The 26,772-nt window shown below is 45.8% G+C and overlaps 1 protein-coding gene across 2 annotated transcripts in view; it reads right to left on the bottom strand.

Annotated features, from left to right (window-relative positions):
• Positions 1 to 12,569: 12,569 nt before the first annotated feature.
• The window catches only part of Rab10 (RAB10, member RAS oncogene family), a 54,570-nt gene continuing 40,367 nt past the window's right edge, over positions 12,570 to 26,772 (bottom strand). For both annotated transcript variants that reach the window (XM_037198076.1, XM_028874204.2), the window contains exons 3-6: positions 22,653 to 22,791; positions 19,454 to 19,543; positions 18,777 to 18,878; positions 12,570 to 15,005 (exon numbers count right to left, since the gene is read on the bottom strand). In XM_037198076.1, coding sequence (XP_037053971.1) covers positions 14,922 to 15,005; positions 18,777 to 18,878; positions 19,454 to 19,543; positions 22,653 to 22,791 — 415 coding nt within the window. In that variant the 3' untranslated portion in view covers positions 12,570 to 14,921. The remainder of the gene's footprint in view (positions 15,006 to 18,776; positions 18,879 to 19,453; positions 19,544 to 22,652; positions 22,792 to 26,772) is intronic.

Here is a 26,772-nt window from a genome sequence, read left to right as displayed (position 1 = left end):
CTATTTAGAGGAGTTTTGTCATATTTTAATTTCTGTAACGAAGGGAATATTGGAGTCACAAGGAGGAATAGGGATCCAATCCTAACCTGTAGATTCTAACTAAAACTAAACAATTCATGAAATCCTCATTTCAGGAATCCAGACAAGAGTTTTTGTCAACAGAGCTGAACGGATCAGTCACCTGGATGTCTGATATAAGCTGGTCATTTGTTGTTTGAGGACTTTGGGAGGGAGGGGTATTGAGACAGGATCTTGCTGTGTATTCTAGACTGATCTTGAACTCATGATCCTCCTGCCTCAACATACTGGGATTAAAGGCAAGCACCACTATGCCATCTAAGCTACTATTTTATTCAATATTATCTGGTGTGGTTTTTTTTTTATGTTTTTAAGGATTTATTTTTATATTTGTGTGCATGTAGGTTCCCATGGGAGGCCAGAAGAGGGTCTCAGATCCTCCTGGAGATGCAGTTAGAAGCAGCTAAAAGCCACCCAGCCACCAACAGGGCCCTGGAACCTGAATCCGTGTCCTCTTGAGAAGAAGCACCCTTACCCAATGAGCTGGCTCTCCAACTCCAAATAAAATGTTTTCATTTCTAAGTAGTATTTAAGTTTAAGAACAGTCATATGATTAATAAGTCCCATAATAATACATTTTTAACTTCTTTCTTTTTCTCCTCCTCCTCTTATTCTCCTTCTCCTCCTCCTTCTTCTTCTTCTTCAAGATAGGGACTTTATAGCCCAGGCTAGCCTCAAACTCACTGTGTAGCTGAGGATAACCTTAAACTCCAGACCTTCCAGATCCCACTTCTTAAGCACTTTAAGTGTGGGGATTAAAGACAGTGGTTATGCTTGGTGGTGGTGGTGGTGGTGGTGGTGGTGGTGGTGGTGGTGCACACCTTCAATCCCAGCACTCAGGAGGCAGAGGCAGGCGGATCTCTGAGTTTGAGACCAGCCTAGTCTATAGAGTAAGTTCCAGGACAGCCGGGCTACACAGAGAAACTCTGTCCCAAACAAAAAAAAAAAAATACAACTCTGCAATTTAAATACACACACACACACACACACACACACACACACACACACACACACACACACAACGTATATGGGAGTTTTGCCTGCATATATCTATGCACCACATCTGTGCCTGGTGCCTTCAAGGCAGGGGGCATTGGAGGTCAGAGGACAACTTTTAGGGGGTTGGTTCTCTCCTTCCCGTTGGTTTCAGGGTTGGCTTGAGGCTTTTCGCAAGAGAATGAGACCGCTAGAGCCACGCTGAGGCCGAAAGATAAAGATTTATTTAAAGCAGGAACTGCCGGGCTGCAAGAAAGCAGCAGAGCCAAAGGGGGAATTGGGGTCTTCTAGGGTGGCTTTAGTTGGGCAGGAGAGTGGCAGGATGGCATTCAAGAAGAAGGAACCGACACAGGCCACAGGAACTGCAGGAGACAAACGTCGCAGTGGGGAGGGGACTCTGGCCCTTAGGGATAGCAGGAGGCTGCGTTCAAGCCGTTCTGCTGAAGTGAGGGGTCAGCAGATTCCTGAGAAGTACCGGACATTCGGCTTCCCATCCCCTGAAGGAGCAGGGTCCCCCACCGGTTGTTCATCTCAGAGTCTTCGGTGACTCCATCTCGGGACAGCGTACCAGACGGAAGCCAGGCTTAGGTGTCAGCGTGGTCACATGTGGAGCCACCTCCCGGGCTCCTAGGACACTTGTACTCGACCAAGACTTTGTTATCTTCTCATGGCTTGCTTTTAAACTGAGTGGCTCTTTTCAAAAGTTTCATGATCTTAAAATGTTTCTCAAATTATTTCCCGATGAAGTGCTTCTTGCCAGTGGTGTCCCGGAGTGTCTCAGAACGACACTTGCCTGGATAGATGCTCAGGTGACTTGGAGTCATTTGGGCCTCCGTGACCGCAAAGGATGAGGCAGAAAGACCGACATTCTTGGCTATCTGACATGAACCAAGCCGATGAACTGGTGAAGGGACCAACAGATTGCTTTTGCTGATGTAAACAGAGGCCCAGTGGTTGTACTAAGGTAACCAGTCTTTGACAAAGGAGCAGAGGAAACTCAGGGGGACAGGCTACTCTACAGCACCTCTGGAAGTGTGTATATAAAACCCAAACGCCGGGCAGGGGTGGCACACAACTTCGATCCCAGCACTCGGGAGGCAGAGGCAGGTGGATCTCTGTGAGTTTGAGGTCAGCCTGGTCAACAGATCCAGTTCCAGAACAGCCAGGATTTACATAGAGAAACCCTGTCTCAAAAAACGAAACAAAACAAAATAAAAAAACCAGACCCGGATGCAGAACTCAGGCCCCGGAAGTCAATTCAAAATGGACCACACACCACAATGTAAAATGTGAAACCATGAAACAAGTAGAAGAAAACATGAATGAGGATCTAAACGGCCTTGTGCTGGGTGATGACTCCTTAAGACAACATGATGCCAAAGGCTTAGTTCAGAAAAGAAAAAATTGTGGCGTTAGGGGGCTAAAGAGTTGTCTCCATGGTTAAGAGCATTGGCTGTTTTCCCAGAGGACCTGGGTTCTATTCCCAGCACCCACATGGCAGCTCACAATTTTCTGTAAATCTGGCCCCAAGGAACCCAAAGCCCTCTTCTGCCTTGGTGGCACCGGGCACAGATGTCGTGCATAGATATATGCAGGCAAAATTCCCATATACATATATATGTGGGTATTTAAATATATTTTAATATATTTAAATTGCAGAGTTGTATTTTTGTTTGTTTGTTTGTTTTATTTTTGTTTTTTTCAAGACAGGGTTTCTCCGTGTAGCCCTGGCTGTCCTGGAACTCACTCTGCAGACCAGGCTGGTCTCAAACTCAGAGATCCGCCTGCCTCTGCCTCCCAAGCACTGGGATTAAGGGCGTGTACCGCCGCCGCCACCTGGCAAGGATTAGCTTGAAAACTATCCATCTATAGGGCCTGGAGAAATAGCTCAGTGGTTAGGAGCACTGGCCGCTCTTTCCGAGGACTCTGGTTTGGTTCCCAGCGCCCACGGGGCAGCTCACATTCCTGACAATCAGGAGCTCAAGGCTAGTCCAGGCTACATGGAGACCTTGTTTCAAACAATCTGGTCAAAAGCCCAGGGGTATGGCTGGGGAGGTTATGACCCCAGGCGAACCGGTCCATCTTTCCAGCTGACACTAGTTTGTGTCAAGTTGACAAAACTACCCAGTACACCTCTCTTCCTTCAGTGGTTTGTGTGCAGACTGTGTACGTGCACAGTACACTCACCTCTGGAAGGCAGAGGTCAAGGCTGTGTCACTCGTATCCACAGTGAAATGGGTACAGACTAAATAGAATCAAATGCAGAAACATTCCAACAAAACAATAGCATAACTTTTTCTCGAAGTTCTGAAATGCCATAAAGATAGTTCTTGGCGTAGGCAATCTTCTAGGTTGGTGTGTGTGTGTGTGTGTGTGTGTGTACACATGCGGGTGTGCCATCTCTTTCTAATCTTGAGACTAATGTCCCTCAATTCTTTCTGTCTTACGTTGCTGTCATGGAATACCACAGACTGGGTAATTTACCTAGAACAGAAATGTACTCTCACTTCTGGAGGCTGGGAACTCAAGTTCAAGTTGTAGCTGTCCAGCTGTGTCTGTAAGTGGAAGAAAGCAGAAGGGCAAGAGGAAGTTCTCTTCAACCTCGTTCCCTCTTGTAAGGACCCTAATCCACCTCCGAGGGCCTGCTCCCACAACCTAATACCCTCTCCTAAAGGGCCGGCCTCTTAACCTCAGGCCATAGCACACCGTCTGCTTTCCTCCCTATTTCCAGCTACTCATTTGTCTGTGTTCTGAGACAGGGTCTCTCTGTGCAGCCCTGGCTATCCTGGAACTCGCTTTGTAGACCAGGCTGGCCCAAATTCAGAGATCCACCTGCCTCTGCCTCCCCAGTGCTTGGATTAAAGGTGTGTGCCACCATGCCCGGCCCTAGTTACTCAAATTTTACTCTTCAAATTCATCTTTGCCTTTTGCTTTCTCATTTAAAATTACACTTATGTATTTATGAAATATCTACATGTGTGAGTACACATACCATGGCTTTCGTGGGGAGGATCTTCTTCTGCCAGGGATCAAATTCAGACTGTCAGGCCTGGTGCAGACGTCTTTACCTGTGTAGCACCTCGTCTGCTTTTCTTTGGTTTTCTCTGCTCCCCGCGCGTCCTTGTGTTCTTCCTGTTGGTTTTTCTTCCTCTTTTGCACTAGCATGAAAAACTGAGTAGGATGGGGTAGTGGTGCATTCCTGTAATCCCAGCATTTGGGAGGTGGAAGCAGGTGTGGCTCAGTTGGCAGAGTGCTCGGCCAGCGTGATACACATACCCTAAATCCTCAATGTGGTTTTTAAAATATAATTTATTTAACTTGATTTTATGTGCATTGGTGTGGAGGTGTCGGATCCCCTGGAACTGGAGTTTCAGACAGTAAGTAGTGAGTGCCATGTGGGTGCTGGGAATTGAACCTGGTCCTCTGGAAGAACAGCCAGTGCTCTTAACCGCTGAGCCACCTCTCCAGCCCCCACCTCTCTCTAGCCCCTTCCTCAATGTGTTTAAGGTAGCAGTTCTCAACTTGGGGGGGTCAAGTGACCCTTTCACAGAGGTGGCCTAAGGCCATCAGAAAACACAAGTATCTACATTCCGATTCATAACAGTAGCATAATTACAGTTATGAAGTAGCAATGAAAATAATTTTATGGTTGGGGGGTCACCACGACATGGAGAACTGTATTAAAGGGTCACGGCATTAGGAATGCTGAGAACCACGGGTTTAAGGAGAGTGTTTCCCTGGGAATTGGACATTGGGGGGTTCAGTTCCCAAAATGATCACCAGGTGGCATAGCGACTCTATGGTTAATTTTATAGTCTCCGCCCCTCCACCCATCCTACACAAGTGACAAGCCCCTTCAGAATTCAGAAAAAGTTGGAGCGTTATGAGTCGTGTTTGTCAAACAAGGAGCCCTCAGAACCGAAGAGTATTTCTGTTAGAATCTGGGGGGACTTTCTGGCCCACCCTTTATTCTACATTTATCTTGGGTGCATGCATATGTGCATGCATGCAAATGCCTAACTCAGAGGACAATCTTCAGGAGTCGGTTTTTTCCCTCCAACCTTTGAGTCCCAGGGATCAACGTAGGGTCATAAGGCTCGGCAGCAAGTGTCCCGACCCGCTGAGCCGGTGCTCTTAACCGCTTTAGAGATAAGGAATTGACGCTCTAGAGGAGTCCACTAACTTATCCACTAACTACTGCCCCTGGCAGTAGTTAAGTCTGACCGGACTGTGGCTTGGATTTGAAAGTTCTTCTAGAGTTATAATCGAAACTGCCATTAAAAAGAAATACAAGCTGGGCGCAGTGACTCGGACTTACAGTCTCAGCTGTTTGGGAGGCTGAGGTGAAAGGATTTTTTGAGTTTAAGAGTCCAAGGCTGGGGTTGGGGATTTAGCTCAGAGGTAGAGCGCTTGCCTAGCAAGCTCAAGGCCCTGGGTTCGATCCTCAGCTCCGAAAAGGAAAAAAAAAAAAAAAAAAAAAAAAGAGTCCAAGGCTGACCTGGGCAGCACAACAAGGTTCATCTCAAAGTAAAAAATTAAAAATAAAGCCAGGCAAGGAGGTGCACACCTGTAATCTCACCACATCTGAGTTGGAGGAGGGAGGATCAGGAATTCAAGGTCATTTTTGACTACATTTGACAGTATCTCAAAGGAAAAAAAAACATATAAGCTGTGCTGGCTTTTATTGTCAATTTGACACAACCTAGAGTCACCTAGAAGGGACATCTTAATGTTAGGTGCGTCTAGGGGAATGTTTGTGGGAGTTGTCTTAATTATTGATGAATGTAGGTGGACAAAGTCCATTGTGGGTGACACCATTCCCTAGGCAGGGGATCCTGAACCACATAAAACAGAAGCTAGCTGAGAATAAAAAAGTAGCCAGTGGGCAACATGGATATACTCATTGCTCTGGACTGTGGACACATGACTAGCTGCTGGCGTTTCTGCCCCAACTTCCCGTCAGTGATGGACTGCAATCGGGACTTGTAAGCAATCAGGAATTGTAAGGACCCAAATCTTTCAAAGGACAATTAACTCAAAACCAAGAAAGTATGCAAGACCTGCCGGATGACGCGTAGGCCAAACATGCTTTGCTCAGTGAGAGGTAGAAGGGAGGGCCAGACGCCCTGTTCCCTGATGGTGGGGTGTGGACTGCCATGGAGAAACAGCCCAGCCCAGCCCTTCCCAAACTGTAATACGGGTCACTTGTCTGTTGTTTAAATGTGGGTTCTAGTTGTGCTGAGACTCTGTGTTTCACCACCACCACCACCACCACCACACTTTTTTGGGGGTGGGGGTGGGGGGAGATGCTAAGGTCAAGCCTGGGACCTTCAAGCATTCACCACTGTACTGTATCCCTAGCCCTATGGTTACGTTTTTCTTCCCCCTCTTCCTTCTTTGCTTTTGTGATGGAGAAGGACGGTTTATTGAAGAAGAAACTGTATTCTCCAGAATGGGAGTGGGCTCTAGAGAGCTGGCACAGGGCAGAGACTCAAAAGCAAGGGTACATCTCTAACAAGCTCCCAGGAGGTCCCAAGGCAGGTGATGTGAAGGGTGTAGCTCATGAACTTGGCTGCCTAAGGGGATCACTAAGGAAGTTAAAACAAACAACAAAATTCCCCCCAACTACTGGCACCTGAGTCTCAACCCGACATTCTGCTTCAGATGGGCTGAGTACAACCGTGGTGTCTGTCTGTTTTGTTGTTGTTTGGCTGGTTTTGAGACAGTGTCTTACGTAGCCCAGGCTGTCCTTGAGTTGGCTCTGTAGCCAAGGATGATCTTGAACAAGGAAGGCAAGCACTCTACCTAGCTGCATCACCAGTCTGGGATAGGCATTAAATTAATTGGTTTTAATTTAATTTACTAGGGAGTGTCTCAGTTACTTTTCTATTGCTTTACTAAAACACCATGACCAAGGCAACTTAGAAAAGAAAGTGTCTCATCTGGGACTTACATTTTCAGAGGGTTAGAGCCCATGACCATCGTGGCGGGGAGCATGGCAGTAGGCAAGCAGGCATGGCCCTGGAGCAGTAGCTGAGTTCCCATATTTGACCCACAAGCATGAGGTAGAGAGCTAACTGGGAATGGTGTGAGTTTTTGAAATCTCAGGGGACACCCCAATAACACACCCCCTTCTCTAAGGCCACACCTCTAAGTCCTTCACCCGAAGTTCTACCAACTGGGGACCAGACATTCAGCTATGCAAACCTATGAATTTGAATAAATTCTTACCCACACCACCACCGGGATGAAACATGTTCCTGCCAGTGTGTGTGTGGAGGTCAGAGGACAGTTTTCAGGAGTCAGCTCTCCTCCACCATGGCGTCAAAGGACCAATCAAAAGTCACCAGGCTTGTGCAACCAGGTGAACCATCTCACTGTCCCCCAGGGGTGGATTTTAAAGACATTGTCCTGTTGACATGTTCCATTACTGGGAAGTTAAGACACACACCCTTTCCTACTTTCCTGGCACCCTGGCTCATAATTTGGGTCTCAACCAATGTAACCACGGGATTCGGAACCAGAACCCATGGTAAGAAAGAAATGTAGGCCACATAGTCCCCATGCCCAGAGGGCTCAGGCTCTGGTGGCAGCCACATAGCTCTCAGAGGGGCAGTAACCTTCCTTGAGACTTGGTATCTGAAGCCATCAACAGTGACTATGGCCCAAAGCAGATCAATTTCTGTGTTCCTAAAGATGGAGTGTCTCAGTGTAAGCATACACATAGAGCCCCTTAGGATTACTTTGGACATTTTTGTTTTGTTTGAAATGGGGTCTCGTTGCCCTGGCTCAACGGGAACTCCAGCCTGTGCCCATCCTCCTGACTCATGGGACACCACTGCTAGGCAGGATTACATTTATAACTCACAAAAAACAAATGTGTAAACTGGATGGGGTAGCACGTGCCTAACCCCAACACTTGAGAGGCTGAACTAGCCTGGGATACATATCAAGACACTGTCTCCAAAAAAATTAAGTATAGACAATAAACTTTCGAGGCCAACACCCCGGGAGCAATGTCTACAACAGAAGACAGAATGTCCTGGGGACCCACACCCACCTGCCAGCCCTACCTCCCCCTCCCTGCTAACAGCCCCACCCCCACCTTTGGGGTAACTGTTTGCTGAATTTTCTTTTCTGAACATAAACATCAGTTTTCTAAGCACATGTCTATCCCACCTGCTCACCTTTCTCTCCTCACTGCAATGCAATCGTTGGGGAGGCTGGGTCAAAAGTCCTGTGAACTCTTGCCAACCTGGCTTTGGATTGATGTGGTTTGATCTGTTCCTCTGTCCTCCTATTTCCTGCAATGTGGCATTTGGAACCAGACTACACATTTGATCTTCCCGGTTTGGCCTCGTAAGAAGCATCTATTGGGCCAGTGAGGTGGCTCAGTGGGTACAGGAGCTTTTTCCACTCGGCCTGATGACCTGAGTGTGATCCCAGGACCCACAAGGAGAGAACTGACGTCTCCAAGTTGTCCTCTGACCTCCACATCATCCTGTGGCACTGGAATGAGTGCGCGCGCGCGCGCGCCACACACACACACACAAACACACACAGATGTAATAATTTTTTAAAGAGTATTTACTGGCATGTGCACACACAAATAAGTGTAATGACATTTTTTAAAAAGAAGTATTTATTGTGCTGCCCAGGGGAGGAGGAAGGGTTGTAGGAGCCAGGGGGTGAAGGACATGGCAAGAAAACCCACAGAATCAACGAGCCGGGGCCCCCAGACTGAAGCAACAATCACAAACCTGTATGGGTCTGACCTAGTCCTGTGCAAATGTGCTGTGCTCTATCTTCTTGTGGGACTCCTAACAGTGGGGGTGGGGGCCGCTTCTCTTTTGCCGGCTTTTGGGACCCTTTTCCTCCTACTGGGCTGCCTTGAGCAGCCTCAATATGAGGGGAGGTGCCTAGACTTACTTTAACTTGCTATGTTTGGTTGGTATCTCTGGAAGGCCTGCCCTTTCAGAAGGGAAGGATTGGATCTGGGGGAGAAGGGAGGGACTGGGAGGAGAGGAGGGAGGGGAAACTGAGGCCAAGATGTAATATACGAAAGAAGAACTTTAATGAATTAATTATTGTAGGGACTGGGGCTATAGTTCAGTTGGTAAAGTGCTTGTCTATCTTGCATGAAATGGACGTGGTCCCAGTACTGCCAACAAACAAGAAGGGGCCTGGAGAGACGGCCTGGGAGTTAAGGGCGCTTGGGGCTCCTGACCCTAGTTCGGTTCCCAGCACACACCTGACGGCTCACAGCCTCCTGTAACTGCTGCTCCAGATGTGACGTTCTCTTGTGGCTTCCTCAGGCACCCGCATGCATGTGCGCACACAGACCCACACAGATTAACAAAGTAAAATGAAAACAAGAAACAGGTGTTGTGGCTTTTGTGGAGAATCTCAGGGTGGGCATAAGAGTGGATGTCTGAGGCCGTTTCCTGCCCGTGTGGGCTTCTCTGACAGTTGTCGATGCAGCAGCAGAGGAACTAGCAGCCCTCCCACCCTGGCCCCCACCCCCAACTTCTGACAGCCAGCGGGAAGTCTGGTTTGACAGTCTTTTCCCTGGCCCCCACTAGGGCTCAACTTATCTGCGTGCCCACGTTCATCCAGTCAGAAGCCAGCTGGTCTCAATAAATGAGACCCTCTCCAGGGTCTTCCAGCAAAATGTAGTGAGAGGCCCCAGGTTACGGCAGGGAGTTCTTGGGAGACAGATATGGGCTCCCTCTGCTTGAGGCTTTGTGCCGACGGGAAGCTGCCTCCATCCGCCTCCACAACCGGAACTAGTAGCTGCAGGCAGAAGGACCCATTCCTGCCTAAGCTATGAGAGACCCGAGACTCCAGGCCTCAAGACCCACAGCCTCCCTCTGCAAGGGCCTCTCTCAGCTGGCTCCCCGGCAACCCGCCGAGAGCCTCTGCGCTGTAACCAACCTCTTGACTGGCACCCAGAAGTGCAAGAGCAGAGAGGGTTGTGGCACCGGCAACTTCTCAGTTAGGCACCCCAAAGCCTCCTGGGGACTTAGAGCTGAAACCTCTCTCAAGGGGCACCCGCACCCTCTTGCTGCTGAGCTCTTCCAGCTTACCTTGGTTTCCCTCTGCTGTCCAACCAATCGGTTCTTGGAGGAAGGGCAGCCAAGAATCCAACTGGAGGTAGGAGATGGTCGCCGCTCCCTTCATTTGGTAGGTTTCATTACACTGCGCCATGCCCTGCGCTCAGGCCTCTGCCCTCAGGCAGCTGTGGGAGCCTGCAGGCCGGCCCTCAGGCAGCTGTGGAGCTCCTACAGCAGCGGGCCAGGGGAGGCTGCTTCCTTTTGCTTCCTCCTGCACACAGGCAACTCCTCAGCTAGCTCTGCTTCTGTTTGGGACCTTATGAGAACCTGGCTTCATTTACCACCACACTCCGGCCCTCCAAGAGTCACTAGGGGGCTGGGGTGCAGCTCAGCTTGCATGCATAAATGGCAACGCCCTGGGTGTATCTCCACCACTGGAGGAACAGCGTTGCCCGCCTGTAATCGCTGTACTTAGGAGGCAGAAGAAATCACCGTCATCCATGGCTGCCTAGTGAGTTCAAGACTGTAGCAGCCTATGTAAAAACCCCACTGGACGTTTCGGATCTAATGAGAATACCAATTCCCCCATGAAGTCAAAATTCTATCTATGGCAAGTCAAATCATCGTTAACTATAAACGTCACCATTTCGGGGTCTTGTAGAAATGTCACTGGCTGCTTTAGTCATCCCTGTCTCCCTGGCATCCAGTGAGTGACAGGCAAACAATGGGACTGTGACTGGGGGCACTGTCACAGGGCGGCTGCTCTATGGTGAAGAGTTCCTCAGTCTCGCACTACTTCCCTTCCTTAGCTAACTGCACCGATTTAAAATAACTACAAGTGGACATGGCCTCCTTTGGACGATGGCTAGAAACCCCGCCCCTTACTCCAGCAAAGCACTCTTGCACGCATCTCTAGCTCCCCTACAGGTCACACTGGACTACTAGTCAGTTACAAACCCCCTAGTCCACCTAAGAAGCTGGCATGAACCACATCCCTTTACCTTTTGGGGCCATTTTTTACTAGTGCTAGTGTCCTGGCCACTACCAACTTTCTGTTGGTGGCTTCAGAAACCCATTAAGACTCTTGAAGGCCGGGCATGGTGGCACACGTCTTTAATTCCAGCACTTAGGAGACAGAGGCAGGTGGATCTCTTGAGTTCAAGGCCAGCCTGGACTACAGAGTGAGATCCAGGACAGCCAGAACTTTACAGGAAAACCCTTTCTCGAAAAAGGCTCTTGGAAAACCACAGCTTTCCTTTCTGTCACGAAATGACTTAGACAAAACAACAGACCCCAATAAAACAGGGTGACAGGCACTGGAGGATCCTACACCCAAGTAGGTTCACAAGACCCTCTTCACTAACCCAACGCCCTCTGCTACCGTTCTAGGCAGGTTCCACCCAACTTTCTCTGCCATGCAACAATCCATTTTCCTTATCCAAAGCTCATGGATAGGTTTGTTGTTGTGTGTGTCTTTTGGGAGTGGGGTGGAGAGGTCGTTTCTCCGCCCCCAAGACAGGGCTTACTCTGAGTAAGAGTCCTGGCTGTCCTGGCACTCACTTTTGTAGACCAGGCTGGCCCCAAACTCAAGAGATCCGCCTGCCTCTGCTTCCCAAGCACTGGCATCAAAGGCGTGCACCACCACCACCCAGCAACAATTACTTTTTGACAGAGTCTTATATAGCCCAGGCTGCCCTAAACTTGCTATAAAAATGAGGCTAGCCTTGAACTCGTGATCCTTTTGCCTGCACCTTAGAGGTGGCAGCTATCAGATTACTTCTGCTGAGACAGTGAGTTTATGGACAGAAACCTTATTCTTTTTTGCCACACCAGTTTCAAAGGGACAAACCACAGGCTTCACCCTCAACATCAACAGGAGTATGCTGGGGTCAGGAAGAGGGCAGCATTGAAAACACTCAGATGACTCTTAGAAACTACACATGAAACACCTCTGCGTGATTCTTCAGCAGAGACGAGCAGCCACACTCCTTTACTGACCAGGCCTTAACATGGGGTTGAACACCGCTTTTGTCAATACGAAAGGCCAAGCCCCAAGCCCTGGCTCATGGGGCTGGAAAAAGAGTTTTCAAGAAAGAGGACAGTCACCATCTAAACACGGCTGCACCGTCCTCAGGCATCCTGAGAGCCTACCTGGGTGCCCATGGTCATCCTCGGTTCACTTGGCCCTTGGCACAGTGAAGAGCGTGAGCCGGAGAGGACCAGGGCAGTCATCCTGTCACCAGGATGATTCCGATTCATGTCCCAGAGCTCCTTGCGGGTTTAAAATAGTTTGCTACACAGTTCTCCCAAGCGCCTTCTATTTTCTGTACGCTGACAAAATGACTTCCCTTCTATCTTTACCACGCTTAACAGGATGCCCTCATGTACTGTTTTCAGAAGCAACCCTCCAATCCAAAAAGAAATGAAAACCAAACCACACAGTTGGAAATCAAGTTTTGTTTTTATATGAACAGAAGTAGACCATCTAGAAATATTTCAGTTTATTTAAATTGTTAAGTATGAAACCGAATTTGTAGCTAGTACCAGAGAATGGACTGAACTGTTGGTGTTTGATGAGAACAGCGTCTACACAAGATCCCAAGAGACTTACAGAAAGGGGACAAAGCCCTAAGAGTAAGCAAAGAAAACTCAGGTTTCAAACAGATTATACAAAAGTTGATTTATACTCCATTTCCCTTTTTTTTTTTTTTGATATTCAGAAAGTGCAGATTTAACAAAAGGTAGCCATATCCTTTCTCTGTACAATGCCGATTATAATTATGCAAACAAAACTGTCAGTCTGTTAGCCAAAATCCCAGTGTGTAGCTCCAAACCTTAAGTCACTGAATCAAGAATTAAAGAGGTTTAAAGTGAAGCGGCAACTGCCACATTCCAGAGAGAGGGAAGAACACAAACAGCGAGGACCAAAGACAGCAGGTTTAACCTACAACTTCAAAAGCGTAGACATTGCATTCTTCAGAGTGGAAAATCCGGGATTATTTGGCAATGTTGCTTTTTACTAGTAAACAATGATAAAGTCAAGTGAGGGAGGAAAAAAAACTAAGAGCCACCAGTGAGGCATATAAAATTGTCTTTAGGGCACTATCTGAAAAATGCATGGGTTCTCTTAGCAGATATGTCCCTATATTGTTTGTGTGAGCCAAGAGGTCATTAAAATGCGTGTCACAGAAATCTTTTCAATGGAAGCTGCTGTCCTAAACTCAGCCTCTGCTCGAAATGAATCATGCTATTCACAATTATTTCCACAAAGGTATCATCTTAGGATGCCAGCAGCATAGGGGACTTACTTAGCCTACCCTGTCCTAATGAGAAGCAATGAAGCCGGACTAGAAAGAGGAAGAGGGGCGAGGGTCAGAACGCCAGAGATCTCAGCTTTACAGGAGAAGTCTTTCGCTGTCCTTTGTATTCTTTAAAAATCCAGGGTAATACAAGTTTTCCAAGAGGATGTAAAGATGGGACATTAATAATATTATAATGTATTTCTAAATCTTACAGTAAAGACAACTTAACGCTGAAGTGTTCTTCAGAGGCCAAATCTCAATACATTTGGCAAACGTCACTAAGATCCACTCCTCCTTCGTGTTCTTTACGTTTATTTCAGAACCAGTCTTTCCTGGGCTACCAAACTGCCTGCCGGAGGAGTTGTCAGAGTGGAGACTACTCAAATTCAGGTTAAGAAGTTTATTCTAGGAAAGTGAATAGGATATATACCTAATTAGAAAGACAAACCACAACACCCTCCAAACACTAGTGCATGCAATTAACTCTTCCATTTCATAAACTCAATGGACAGACAGGGAGGGCAAGGGGGAGGGGAGGAACAGAAGGCAGACAGCGGGACAGGTTTCAGGAGGGTAAATGAGGGCCGACACCGATTAACTGACATCTGATAGTAGGCAGTTAGAATTTATCTTTCCGTTTACTTAGCAAGGTAAATCAGTGCTGTATGTTCAACTCGACAAACCTTTCATCTTTAAATAACTCAGACCAGGAGCAGTGGGCAAACAAAGCAGCATGCAGAAAGATGAGACGCAGGGACAGAGTGGCCGAGGGACCTGGTGGCAGGAATCGGTTTCAATGTCAAGGCCACTGGAAACGAGACTGCAAATCAAGTATCACTTCTGCCTCACCCTTTGTCCTCAGTTAACTACTGTGAAAGTTACAGCCGAGCAAACCGCGAGCATCTGAACGGGCTGATGTTGGATGAAATGTCTCCTGCACATGCTTCCAAACAAAAAAAGAAGAACCGAAGAAGTTCCTTTCCACATAAGGCACAGGACAAAATTAACCCCACGGACAGATTCAAGGCGAAAATGAGTGCTTCCTGGCTTTTGTTTCTTTGCTATCACATCTTATAGATTATAGGGACTCAAGCACATTATTCATGACAGAAAATCCCACTGTTGTACAAAATAAAATTGTTAATTCTAACTTTTATTCTTATACAATTTTGCAGAATAGAGTTGAAATGATTGCTCTAGTTGAATGTTGATAAGAACTGGACTATAATACAACCGAAGTGCAGTGGTGAGCTGAGCAATACATCTGAAAAGGAAGTCACAGACATGATTTTCTATACATTTTTTTTTTGTTTGAAGAAAATTATAATAGTCCGCAAGCAGTCACAGATGAAAGAACAAATAAAATAGGTGGACTGAATAGTTAAGATGAGGAACAAAAAGATCTGTTTAGAGTTAAAAATGGACAGAGTGTTTTATTTTGCAGCAAGAGGAGAAACGGATGGTGGATGGCGACAGATGGACAGGAGAGAGCTCAGCAGCATTTGCTCTTCCAGCCCGTCACGCCTCCTCCACTGCTGATGTCTACGTTTTCACTGTTGGGTTCTTTTACAGGGGTCTGCAACAACACAAGGAGGCAACCGTGAGGAACCACTGGCATGGACGACAGACTCCACGGGAGAATCATCAATGTCAGCTATACAACAAAAGGCAGGCACGGTCACAGGAGGGGCTCGCCGCCCTCCCCCACCCACCCAGAGTCTCCACTTGGAAACTGTTTCTGGTTGTCCTTTAGGTGGCGTGTGACAGACATCTCCTGGCAACACTTACTAAAGCGTCTCAAACCATCCCTGCCTAACTCTTCTGAGCGGGTTTGTCACGGGAGTACTTAGTACTTAGCATCATTAAGCCAGGCGTGGTAGCACATGCTGGTAATCCCAGAAGACAGAAAATGAAGAATTCTAGGTCAGCCTGGACTACACAACAAGACCTGTGTTTTTGTTGTTGTTTTCTGAGACCGGGTTTCTCTGTGTAGCTTTCCTGGATCTCGCTCTGTACACCAGGCTGGCCTCAAACTCACAGAGATCCACTTGGCTCAGCCTCCCGAGTGCTGGGATTAAAGGCGTGCACCACTACCGCCTGGCCTGTGTTTTGTTTTGTCTTGGAAGGCAGGTGTTTCTAAGCCTGATGACTGAGTTTACTCTTTGGGACCATACAATAGGATAGAGCTGACTCCTACATGTTGTCTCTGAGCTCCACAATGCGCTGTAGATCTCATGCAAATCCTGTCCCCTCCATATAAAAAATATTTACAACTCACAAAAAGCAATGCTAGGTCATGTCTAACATTAGAGACACCAAGAGCCTTTTTCTGTTCAGTTGTTTGCCTTTTCAGACAGGTCTGCATTAACTGGTGCTTTAAAAGAGGTAACCTTTGTGGGCCGGTGGTGGTGCACATGCCTTTAATCCCAGCACTCAGGAGGCAGAGGCAGGTGGATCTTTGAGTTCGAAGCCAGCCTGGTCTTCAGAGCAAGTTCCAGGAAAGTCAGGGCTACACAGAGAAACCTGTTTCAAAAAGCAACCAAACAAAAAGGCAATCTCAATCCTGAGTAAGTGGAAGGGAGGGGACGAAATGCAGTTACACAGTTTGGGTGGACAAGACTTAGAAGAAGCTCCAAGGACACACCAAAATGTTAACGGTCTAACTCTTAGGGGTGGGCTTTCTCCTTTCTATTATTCTGCATTTCTCCAACATCCTGCACATGTTTCTTAGAGTATCACTATAGAACTTTAAAAGCTAAGGTGTGCCTGAGAACTCAGCTTCATGGAACAACTTAAAAGGGAGATAGACAGAAAGTAGAGAGGCGGCTCAGATAGGCCCACACCAAGGAAACACAGCTGAGTAGGAGTCCCTCCCTTTCTCTGGGGACTTGTGGCTCCCCGGGGTAAGTGGGACTGAGGTTTACTCACTACAGCTCACAGTCAGGCTTTCTCTAACTTAATGAGATTTGTGTAGATCTCGACAAAGGAGCGTCTCTTGGTAAAACGCTGGAGAGTCACAATATGAATTCAGTTTATGAAGCAGACTTTAACCTGGCACTAACCAAGAGAAGAGTTAACAAGAAATTCTTTAAACGTGGGGAGATGATGATGATTTTGAGACAGGGTCTCACTATGTGTGTAGTCCTGGCTTGCCCTGTAGACCAGGTTGGCCTTTCACTGATCCACCTGCCTCTGCCTCCCAAGTACTGGGATTAAAAGCGTGCGCCGTTATGCTCAGCACTTTTTTGATTTTTGTTTTTAGGAAAGGATCTCACTGTGATATACAGGCTAGATTTGAACTCACTATGAAATTCTGCCTCAGTTACCCAAATGCACTTGGCTTTCAAACATTCTCTTTCATCTTTTAAACAGATTAGCTTACAAAGTAGGTTTCCATGGCATTTCCATGTATGAAAGAGCTGTAATTTTCTTTCTCTTATGAGATAGGATATCTTACTGCCTATCTCTGGCTGGCCTGGACTATGCAAACTTAGACAGCACAGGACCCTGAGCCTCGAGCATGCCAAAGATGTGCTCTGACACTGAGCTGTTTTCCAGGCCAAACAATCAATGCTTAAGAAACAAAACAAAAGCAGCACTTTAAAACGTTTGCGTAATTTAAAGAATTTTCTTGGGGCTGGAGAGATGGCTCAGAGGTTAAGAACACTGACTGCTCTTCCAGAGGTCCTGAGTTCAATTCCCAGCAACCACATGGCTCACAACCATCATAATGAGATCTGGCGTCCTCTTCTGGTCATACATGCTATATACAAAATAAATAAATCTTTTTTTTTTTTTTTTTTAAAAAAAAAAAAGGATTTTCTTAAAAACCTACCTTTTCAGATCTTCCTTTGATATATGTAACCTTTGCTATATGAAATACATCTATCTGTTTGGTATCATATAATCTTTTTTTTTTAGTCTCATCTCATTTTTATCAAGTATTACACAACATGCTGCATAGAATATAATATACTGCATATTCTCCTAGCAGAAGTAGTGTATCATATAATCTTTTAAAATGAAACCATTATCTTTCATTTGATTTTTTTTTAAAAAAAATTTGAGACAGGATCCGTCTTTATAGCCCAGGCTGGCCTCAACATGTGATCAACTTGCTTCATCTTCCTGGGATTAGACAGGTGCCATTGCGCTTGGCTCTAACCTGCTTTCCACCACTCAATACACTATGAATAGCCTTCGTATACTTACCTACACTCATCTTCTCTCACTCTCTGAATACCAGAGACTGAACTTAGGGCCTCCCACATACTAGGCAATCAATCATTCTACAAATGATCTACACTCATGCTTCTCAATCTTCCTAACGCTGCGACCCTTTAAAACAGTTCCTCATGCTGTGGTGACCCCAACCATAAAATCCTTTTTTCTTATTTATTTATTTATTTATTTATTTGTTTGTTTGTTTATTTATTTATTTATTGCCGAATGCTGTTTATTGAAGGAGGGAAGAGGTCTTAAATACAGGCTTACTGCACAATGGGAGAACCCTGGAGGGCAGAGAAGTTCGCTACTGATGTTTTACAGTCTTGCATCTAAGCTGTTAACGCCCATTATGCAGGATACACAAACAAGGAACTTCCCTTAAGCATTCAGGAGGGTGGAACTGGCAGGGAATTATCATAGGGAGGATATCAAGGTCAAGGTCAGCAAGCAAGGCAACAGTTACCCAAAATGGGGGCCAGGGCCCTACAGGTCCCCCTTTTACTAAAAAATGAGCTTCTGACTTAGATCGCGTGGGACGTCAGCAGGTCACCTTACCCGTCATGGAGACGTCTGCCCAGGCCAAATTCTTTTCATTGCTACTTCACAACTGCAGTTTTGCTACTATTATGAATTGTAATGTAAATATTTTTGGACAGAGGGTTCCCAAAGGGGTCATGACCCACAGGTTGAGAACCACTGATCTACACCCTCAGCCCCAATTCCCCTTCTTTTTGCAGGGCTCATCACCAACATCACACACCAGACACAAGGAGTTTCAGGGGAGCAGACAGTGGACACCAACAGCTACCACTGACTACCTCCTTCAGGTTCCACGGGTTTTCTAGACATCTAGCTCCAAGTTCCTTCATTCTGGAGGATGAGATATTGATACTGGGTGATCTTTTAGGAATTACAGCACCCAAACCCACACCTTCTATGTGAACACAGTATGTAGGAGACAAAGAACAGGAGGTTGTGGAGTGACCCCAGCATCCAGAAGGCTAAGACAGGAGAAACAAGAGCCGCAGGATCCTGGCACAAACAAAAACAAGAACAAAAAAGACTCCTACCACCACCAAGACAAAATAATTCAAAAGTGTCACTGCATAAGGGAACTTACCTTTCGGAGGATGTCTTCAGCTAATGTAAGGAACGCCTTTTCGATGTTTATATTTGCTTTTGCACTAGTCTCAAAAAACCTAATACCATGCTCCCTTGCGATCTAAAATAGAAGCAAAATAATGTTATGCAACTGCCAAATATGGGCTGCCAACTGGTGGCACTAACATGTCAGAGGGAATAATCATTTCCTCTGAAGGTAGTGGTGTCAACTAGAACACACAACCCTGATCATTTTAACAGGTCAAGACCTTAACAAGAGAGGTAGATAATGAAACAACCCTCTCCACCGCAAGAGTTCATTTCAGATAGTCTGAATCAGGTACGGTGTCCTTACATTAAGAGCTCGGTGTGATATACCCAATTTCTGCCTGCCATGGTCTTTTAGTTATCAAACCCAGAATCTTAATAACTGACACGTTTCGTTACGTTCTCAGATGCAAACAACAACCCAGTCACTGATGTGCTCTTCCTTCCGGACAGCTCTCGGAGCTGAGACACTGGAGGCACGGATGGGGCTCTGCCCCCATGTTACCCGTGCAGTGGAAAGGATGCTCACGGGGTAAGTGACCGCTGCTTCCAAAGAGCCCTTTCTGGAAGACCCGGGGGAGCCACCCAGTGCACGGCGGCACCACAACCACGGCAGAGGAGCGCCATCCCCTCCACAGTTCCTCTTACCTGCTCTCCTTTGCCTTTAGGTACAACTCTCTTATCGTCCATGTCACACTTGTTTCCTAGTAACATTCTCTCCACATCTTCGTTGGCATGCTGAAACGGGATAAAATTGTGACGTGAATTATGACTTACTATTCTCTGAACATGACTGTATGTTTCTTAAACTCATGTCCTTTTCCACGTGTCTGTGCGTGTGGCATGCATGTAAGTGCAAGGACACAGATCCATGCATGGGAAAGAGAGAGCCTGTGCCTGCTGTGCGCTTGTATGCTACAGAAATGAACAACAGTGGCAATACCTAGCAGGGACACACTGCTTAGTTAGTAAACATATTCCTATCGGTGTGGGAAACCTTTGCAGTTATTGACCTCAGCTCAGGCCTCCTTCCTTCCTAACTACCATCCCTCTTAGAAGAAGAATTATCTATAGCAAAGCTAAGAAGAAAAGTACCTAAAAAATTGCTGACACTCACTTCTCAGCAATACCCCCCCCCATTTTTACAAATCAAATGGTATAAAAAATTCTTCATTCAGGCTGGAGAGATGGCTCAGAGGTTAAGAGCACTGACTGCTCTTCCAGAGGTTCTGAGTTCAATTCTCAGCACCCACAGGGTGGCTCACAACCACCTATAATGAGATCTGGTGCCCTCTTCTGGCATGCAGGCAGGACACTGCATACTTAAAAAATTTTAAAAATTCTTCACTCATTAAATTAAATCTAAGTCAGGGTAGGAGAGCTGGCTCAGCAGTCAAGAGCACTGTTGCTCTTGCGGAGGAGCCAGGTTGATTCCCAGCATTCACATGGTGGCACACACACACACACACACACACACACACACACACACACACACACCTGTAACTCTAGGGCCAGGATACCTGAGGGCCTCTGTTGACTTCCACGGCACCAGGCACGCAAACGGCACACATACAAATGTGTAGGCAAAACATGCATACACCTAAGTCTAAAAAAAAAGAATGGTGGAGTATGCCTGTAATCCTAGCACTTGGGAGGCAGAGATGAAAGAATCAAGGATTTAAGGTCACAGAGTTGAGGCTAGCCTAGGCTATGTGAGACCCTGACTTAAAAACTCAAATCAAAACCAAACAATCAAAAACCTAAACCAAAACTTTCGTGCAACCAAGTGGCAGCATTAATTTCACTGCGGTAAAGAATTTCAGCATAACCTGGCAAAAGAGCTTCTCTCATCTTTGGGCTGGAGAGGGGGTTCAGCAGCTAAGAGCACTTGATGTTCTTCCTGAGAACACAAGTTCCGTTCCCAGCACCCACACCAGCTCAGTCACAACAACCACCTGTAACTCTAGCTTCAGGGTATCTGATAATCTCTTCTGGAGTCAGTGGGTACCCACACATGGTATTTACTCATACAGGTGCATTCCTATAAGTAAAAATCATTGTTTAAAAATAGAGAATCCCAGGACAAGTCAGTGTGAAACAGCTGAAGTTACTAAGAGATTGTGAGCATACACTGAGGCACAGAAGTTAGTAGAAAATGAGGCACTTGGGGAAGGAACTGTGCATAGCCAACTGTGGACATGATTTCAAGAGTCACATCTAACAACCACTAGACATTTGATTTGTGGCTTAAAAAAAAACAAAGTCTCACTGTGTAGCTTTGGGAGCCTCAAACTCACAGATCTGCCTGCTTCTGCTTCCCAAGTGCTGGGATTAAAGGCATGCATCACCATGCCTGGGGTTTTTTGATGGTTTTTAAATTACTTTGTTCTAAGGGACCTGCCACCTGTTTCCACCCCCTTTTTCTGTAAATGGCATCACAGGGTGACTTCTGAGACACACTGGATAGGAGGATTACAGACTGGTAAGGTAAAACCACAGCACTAACAGGGAACTAAGACACATTTTCATTGTAAAGGAAGTTTAAGTCATAAAATTTCCAGAAAATGACAAGCTAGTATCTAGGAAAGGAGGAAGGCCATACTTGACATCTCACATATGCCAAGACTTTAAGCACAGGTCACTACCATTTTAAAACCCTTATTGGAATGTCTTTATACAGAAGAGTCTCTCTCTGTAGGGAACCCACACAGTAAACTATGTTGGCAGTCACTTGGCAGAACTTCAACCAGACTGGGATATGGGGCAGCTTTCTCAAACCATGTCCCATTAGGTGACCTCACTTTTCTTTCCTGCCTTACAAGGATGCAGAAGAGTGAAAAGGACTGGGTAGCTCAGTTGGTAGACTGCTTGCCTGCCACACAGGAAGCTGCAAGAGGCAGGAGGATTAAAAGTTCGAGACCAGTCTGAGATGAGTCAAAAGACACTGACAAGACCATCCACAAAACAGACAATACTCGTAAATCACACACAGAGCTTCAAGCCAATGAGATGATTCAATGAATCAAGATGCTTGCTGTGAGCTGGGCAGTGGTGGCGCACGCCTTTAATCCCAGTACTTGGGAAGTAGAGGCAAGTGGATCTTTGAGTTCCAGGACAGCCAAGGTTACACAGAGATAGCCAGTCTCGAAAAACTAAAAAAAGACAAAAGACAAAAGAAAAGAATCGAAGCTTGCTGTGTCAGCCTGTTACCATGAACCGGGTCCCTGAGAGCCGTGTAAAGGTGAAGAAGGTTGTCTTCTGACCCTACCTGTGTGCCCTGACAAGCATAGCCCCGTCTATACCAAACATTCATCTACACACCTCACACAAATATCTCCGTGTTTTAGAGAAGTAACATGAGATCAAGCCTCCAAGAACTGGGCTAAGGGTAACTAACATCTTTAGTCTAAAGCGCCCTTCCCTGAGTATTTTTATAGCCAAGTAGTTACTCTGCTTCATGTATCCCTCCAAAGTCCTAGTAAAATGTAAATGTTAGAGGACAGCAATATGGCATGAATAACAATTCCAACAGGAAGTCTCAAAGCTGTAGCAATGAAATAGATGAGCTTTGATATATAAGTTCAGCTTACAAAAAACTGTTAACTTCACATGCATTTAGTACTACTTCCTTTTGGCTAGATTTACTGTCTTTATATGTAAACATGTCAAAATGTCAAGAACCAATATAACGTTTCCATAACTTAAAATTTTTAAATCATTCAATTCAATTTAGTGAAAAACAATTACCACCGGTAGTTCTTATTATCTACAGAACTACTGAACGAAGTTTGAAGATCAACTACTCAGCTGGCGAAGGAGGGAAGGTTTAGCACTTCCCAGGTCTTACCTCATCTATGTTTCTAAGCCACTTGCTGATGTTCTCAAAACTTTTGCCATTGGTGATGTCATACACTAGCATGATGCCCATTGCTCCTCTGTAGTAGGAGGTTGTGATGGTGTGAAATCGCTCTTGGCCTGCTGTGTCCCTGAAACAAACAGTCAAGAATTGATTGAAGCATCTTAATATCACTACACTTCAAATAAAGGACAAACCTGAATAGTAGCAAAAGTACAGATTGAAATTCACTATTGACCACAAAGGGGGAAACAGAACAAGCACTCATTGAACTCTTTGAGACAGACCGGCCTCAGCCTCCAACGTGCTGGCAGCCTGGGAATGGCCAGCTCCACACTTCATAGTTGGAGGTAATTTGTGGTGGTATTGTGTTCCCCAAAATATTGTGCACGCTAATAAACTTATCTGGGGTCAGAGAACAGAGCAGCCACAATATTAAACATAGAGGATAGGCAGTGGTAGTACATGCCTTTAATCCTAGCATTCCAAGAGGCAGAGATCTACCTGGATCTCTGTGTGTTCAAGGATACAGCCAAGCATGGTGACTCATGCCTTTAATCCCAGAAAGTGAACCTTTAATCCCAGGGAGTGGTGGCAGAAAGCAGAAAGATATATAAGGTGTGAAGACTAGAAACTAGAAGCATTTGGCTAGTTAAGTTCTTAGGCTTTGGAGCAGCACAGTTCATCTGAAAGGCATCCAGTCTGAGGAAACAGGATCAGCTGAGGAATTGGCAAAGTGAGGAAGCTGTGGCTTGTTCTGCCTTTCTGATCTTCCAGCATTCACCCCAATAACTGGCCTCAGGTTTGATTTTATTAATAAGGACTTTTGAGATTCGTGCTACAGTAATTAATGACCTACTCATACTGAGCTGAAAGGAAGAAAACAGTAGCAAGTGACAAAAAATGTTTTGAAATTCTTTAAATACCCACCAGCCATATAAAAACTCCTGGATCCATTGTACTCAGTATCTTACTCCCATAATAAACACGAAAGCATGTGAAATTCTTAGATCATTAAAGACCACTGTTTGTTAGTTTACTCACTCACTCACTGCAGCCTGGCCAGGGTCTTGCACACGCTAGTAATCCACCACTATACTACATCCCCACCTCCACGTTTTTCCACCTCATTGTATGAATTTTTAAAAATTATTTCTATTTCTCTGTGTGTGAGTGTTTTGCCTGCATGTATGTCTGTGTACCACATATGTGCCTTGTGCCCATGGAAGCCAGAAGAGGGCATCAGATCTCCTTGGCCTAGAGTTACAGTTAGTTGTGAGCTGCCACAAGGATGCTGGGACTTGAACCTGGGTCCTCCAAAGAGCAGCCAGTGTTCTCCATCACTGAGCCATCTCTCCAGCCCCCTCTCTTTAACTGTGCATCTTAATTTCTTATGTAAATGTTTAAGGGTTTTGCTTGCATGAGTGCATACTCATTACATGCTTGCCTGGTGCCTTTCAGAAACCAGAAGAGGGCATCAGATCCAAAGACTACCTTTGTTTTTGGGTTTTTTTTTTTTTTTGTTTTTTTGAGACAGGGTTTCCCTGTGTAGCTTTGCACCTTTCCTGGAGCTCACTTGGTAGCCCAGGCTGGCCTCAAACTCACAGAGATCCGCCTGGCTCTGCCTCCCGAGTGCTGGGATTAAAGGCATGCGCCACCACCGCCCGGCTTTTGTTTGTTTTTTAAGACAGGGTTTCTCTGTGTAGTTTTGCACCTTTCCTGGAACTCACTCTGTAGCCCAGGTTGGCCTTGAACTCACAGAGATCCTCCTGCCTCTGCCTCCTGAGTGCTGGGATTAAAGGTGTGCACAGCCACCAACACCACCACCGCCCAGCAAGTTTTTTTGTAAAAGTAATTTTAAAAATTAGTTTTATCTTATGCATTTGAATGTTTTGTTGGCCTGCATGTATATGCAACGTGTGCATGCCTGGCACGTGTAGAAGCCAGAAGAGGGAACCAGATCCCCTGGAACTGGAATTGAGGACAGTTGTAAGCCATGTGGGTGCTAAGAATTGAACCTGGGTCGTCCTCTGGAAGAGCAGCCAGTGCTCTTAAACAGCAGAGCTGTCTGCCTGCTATTACCTCATCCCTCTCTAAAACAAGGCTTCACTACTTAGCCCTGGCTGGCCTTGACCTTGCTACATAGACTAGGTTGGCCTCAAACTCAAGAGATTCTCCGGCCTCTGCCTTCCAATTACTGGGATTAAAGGTATGCACCACCATGCCTTGCCCATAAAGTAACCCAAAGGTATCTGTAGTGTAGTAGCAAAACTATAACTTGACATTAGTATTATCTAAGACAGAATTCAGATTTCATTCTTGCCTTTCACTTACTTGTATATGTATAAATACTTCTCTGCACACTAACTACATGTCGGGGCTGGTGATATGGGTCAGCAGTTAAGAGGACTTGTTCCTCTTGCAGGACACAGGTTCTGTTCCCAGCCCACATCAGATGGCTCACAACCACTTGTAACTCCAGTTCTAGGAGATCTGACACCTTCTTCTACAGGCACCAGGCATGCACATGGTATACATATATACATGAGGACAAAAAAAATTAAATTATATTTACTTATTGGACATATATATATATAGAAGGGCATGTGTACACCATGGTATATGTGTAGAGGTCACAGGACAACTTTCAGGGCAGGATACTCTCTTTCCACCCTGTGGGTCATGGGATCAAACTCAGTTGTAATTGATGGCAAGTACCTTTATTCACTGAACCAGCTTCCTGGCTCCCTTTATTCTGTTTTAATAGTCTATGTGTCTATGTCTTCCCTTTTTACCATACTGTCTTGCTCTACTGCTGCTAAATAAAATACTTTAAAAATCATTGGGCAAGCCAGGTGTGGTGGCCCATGCTTTTAATCCTAGCATTCAGGAGGCGGGGCAGGCTAGCCTGGTCTACAGAGTGAGTTCCAGGACAGCCAGAGCTGCTACACAGAGAAACCCTGTGTGTGTGTGTGTGGGGGGCGACCTTTAAAAATCATATGACTGATTCTTCTTAGTGCACTTTGTTAAAACTGTTTAGCTATACTAGTCTATGTAATTTTAGAAGATGCTTGTCTATGTTTAAAACAAAACAAAACCTCCTAGCAAACTTTTTTTTTAGTGTTAAAAACCGAACTCATGGCTTAAGTATGTCTAACAAGAGATCCACCATTGAGACACATCCCACCCACTCCTCTCCTCAGCAAGCATCTATAGAGACTATCTGCAGTTGCTGTGCTCTTCCATATACCTTTGTCAGTTAATTCATGGGAGGGGGCAGGGTATGTTTGCTGGTGTGACATGCAAGCAGACAAAGCACCATATACATAAAATACACAAATAAATTTAAAAAATAAGCAAAATATATAAATGCATTTTTACACAAATATAAGCTTACATGGTCAATAAATATTTAAGAGGTCCAACATCATCATCATCAAGCAGAAATGAAAAGTAAACCAAAACCACAATGATACCACTTCAACTTCTCTAGGATGATTATAACAAAAAAGGCATGTTGGCAAGGACCTACAGAAACTGGAACCCTCACCTGTTACTGGTAAATTATCCAGATATTTTAGCTAAGCCTGGCCTTTGCTCCAAGCATGAAACACGGGACTGGAGAACTGCTTCGGCAGTTAAGAGTTTGTGCTGCTCTTTCAAAGGACTCAAGTTCAGTTCCCAGCACCTACATCAGGTGACTCTCAAGTGGTGGTCTATAACTCCACCTCCAGAGGATCCGATGCCTTCTTCTCCCTCCTTGGGCAACACAGACACACACAGACTGATACACACACACACGCACACGCACACGCACACAGAGTCACAAACCTAAGGTCAGTTCCTGTGGTGTGGCTCGAAACCACCTGCAACTCCAGGTACGGGGACTGATGCCTTTTACCTCTGCCAGCACAGCACATACCCACACACAGACATACACCTAGTTTAAAATGTAAACCACAAGACATGCTAGAGAATGACTGGAAAAAAAAAAAAAAAAAAAAAAGAAGGGCCAGGGAGACTGGGGCTCTCCCAAGGGAGGAGTCAGCAGCAGTGACTGGCTACAGAACTTACAGAGATAAGACCAAGACCAAGGCTATCAAGGCCCTGG

Source organism: Peromyscus leucopus, chromosome 22 (genome assembly GCF_004664715.2).
Source record: "Peromyscus leucopus breed LL Stock chromosome 22, UCI_PerLeu_2.1, whole genome shotgun sequence".
NCBI classification, from domain to species: domain Eukaryota; kingdom Metazoa; phylum Chordata; class Mammalia; order Rodentia; family Cricetidae; genus Peromyscus; species Peromyscus leucopus.
The sequence above is the reverse complement of the archived record's forward strand: the minus strand, read 5'-3'. Positions and strand labels throughout refer to the sequence as shown.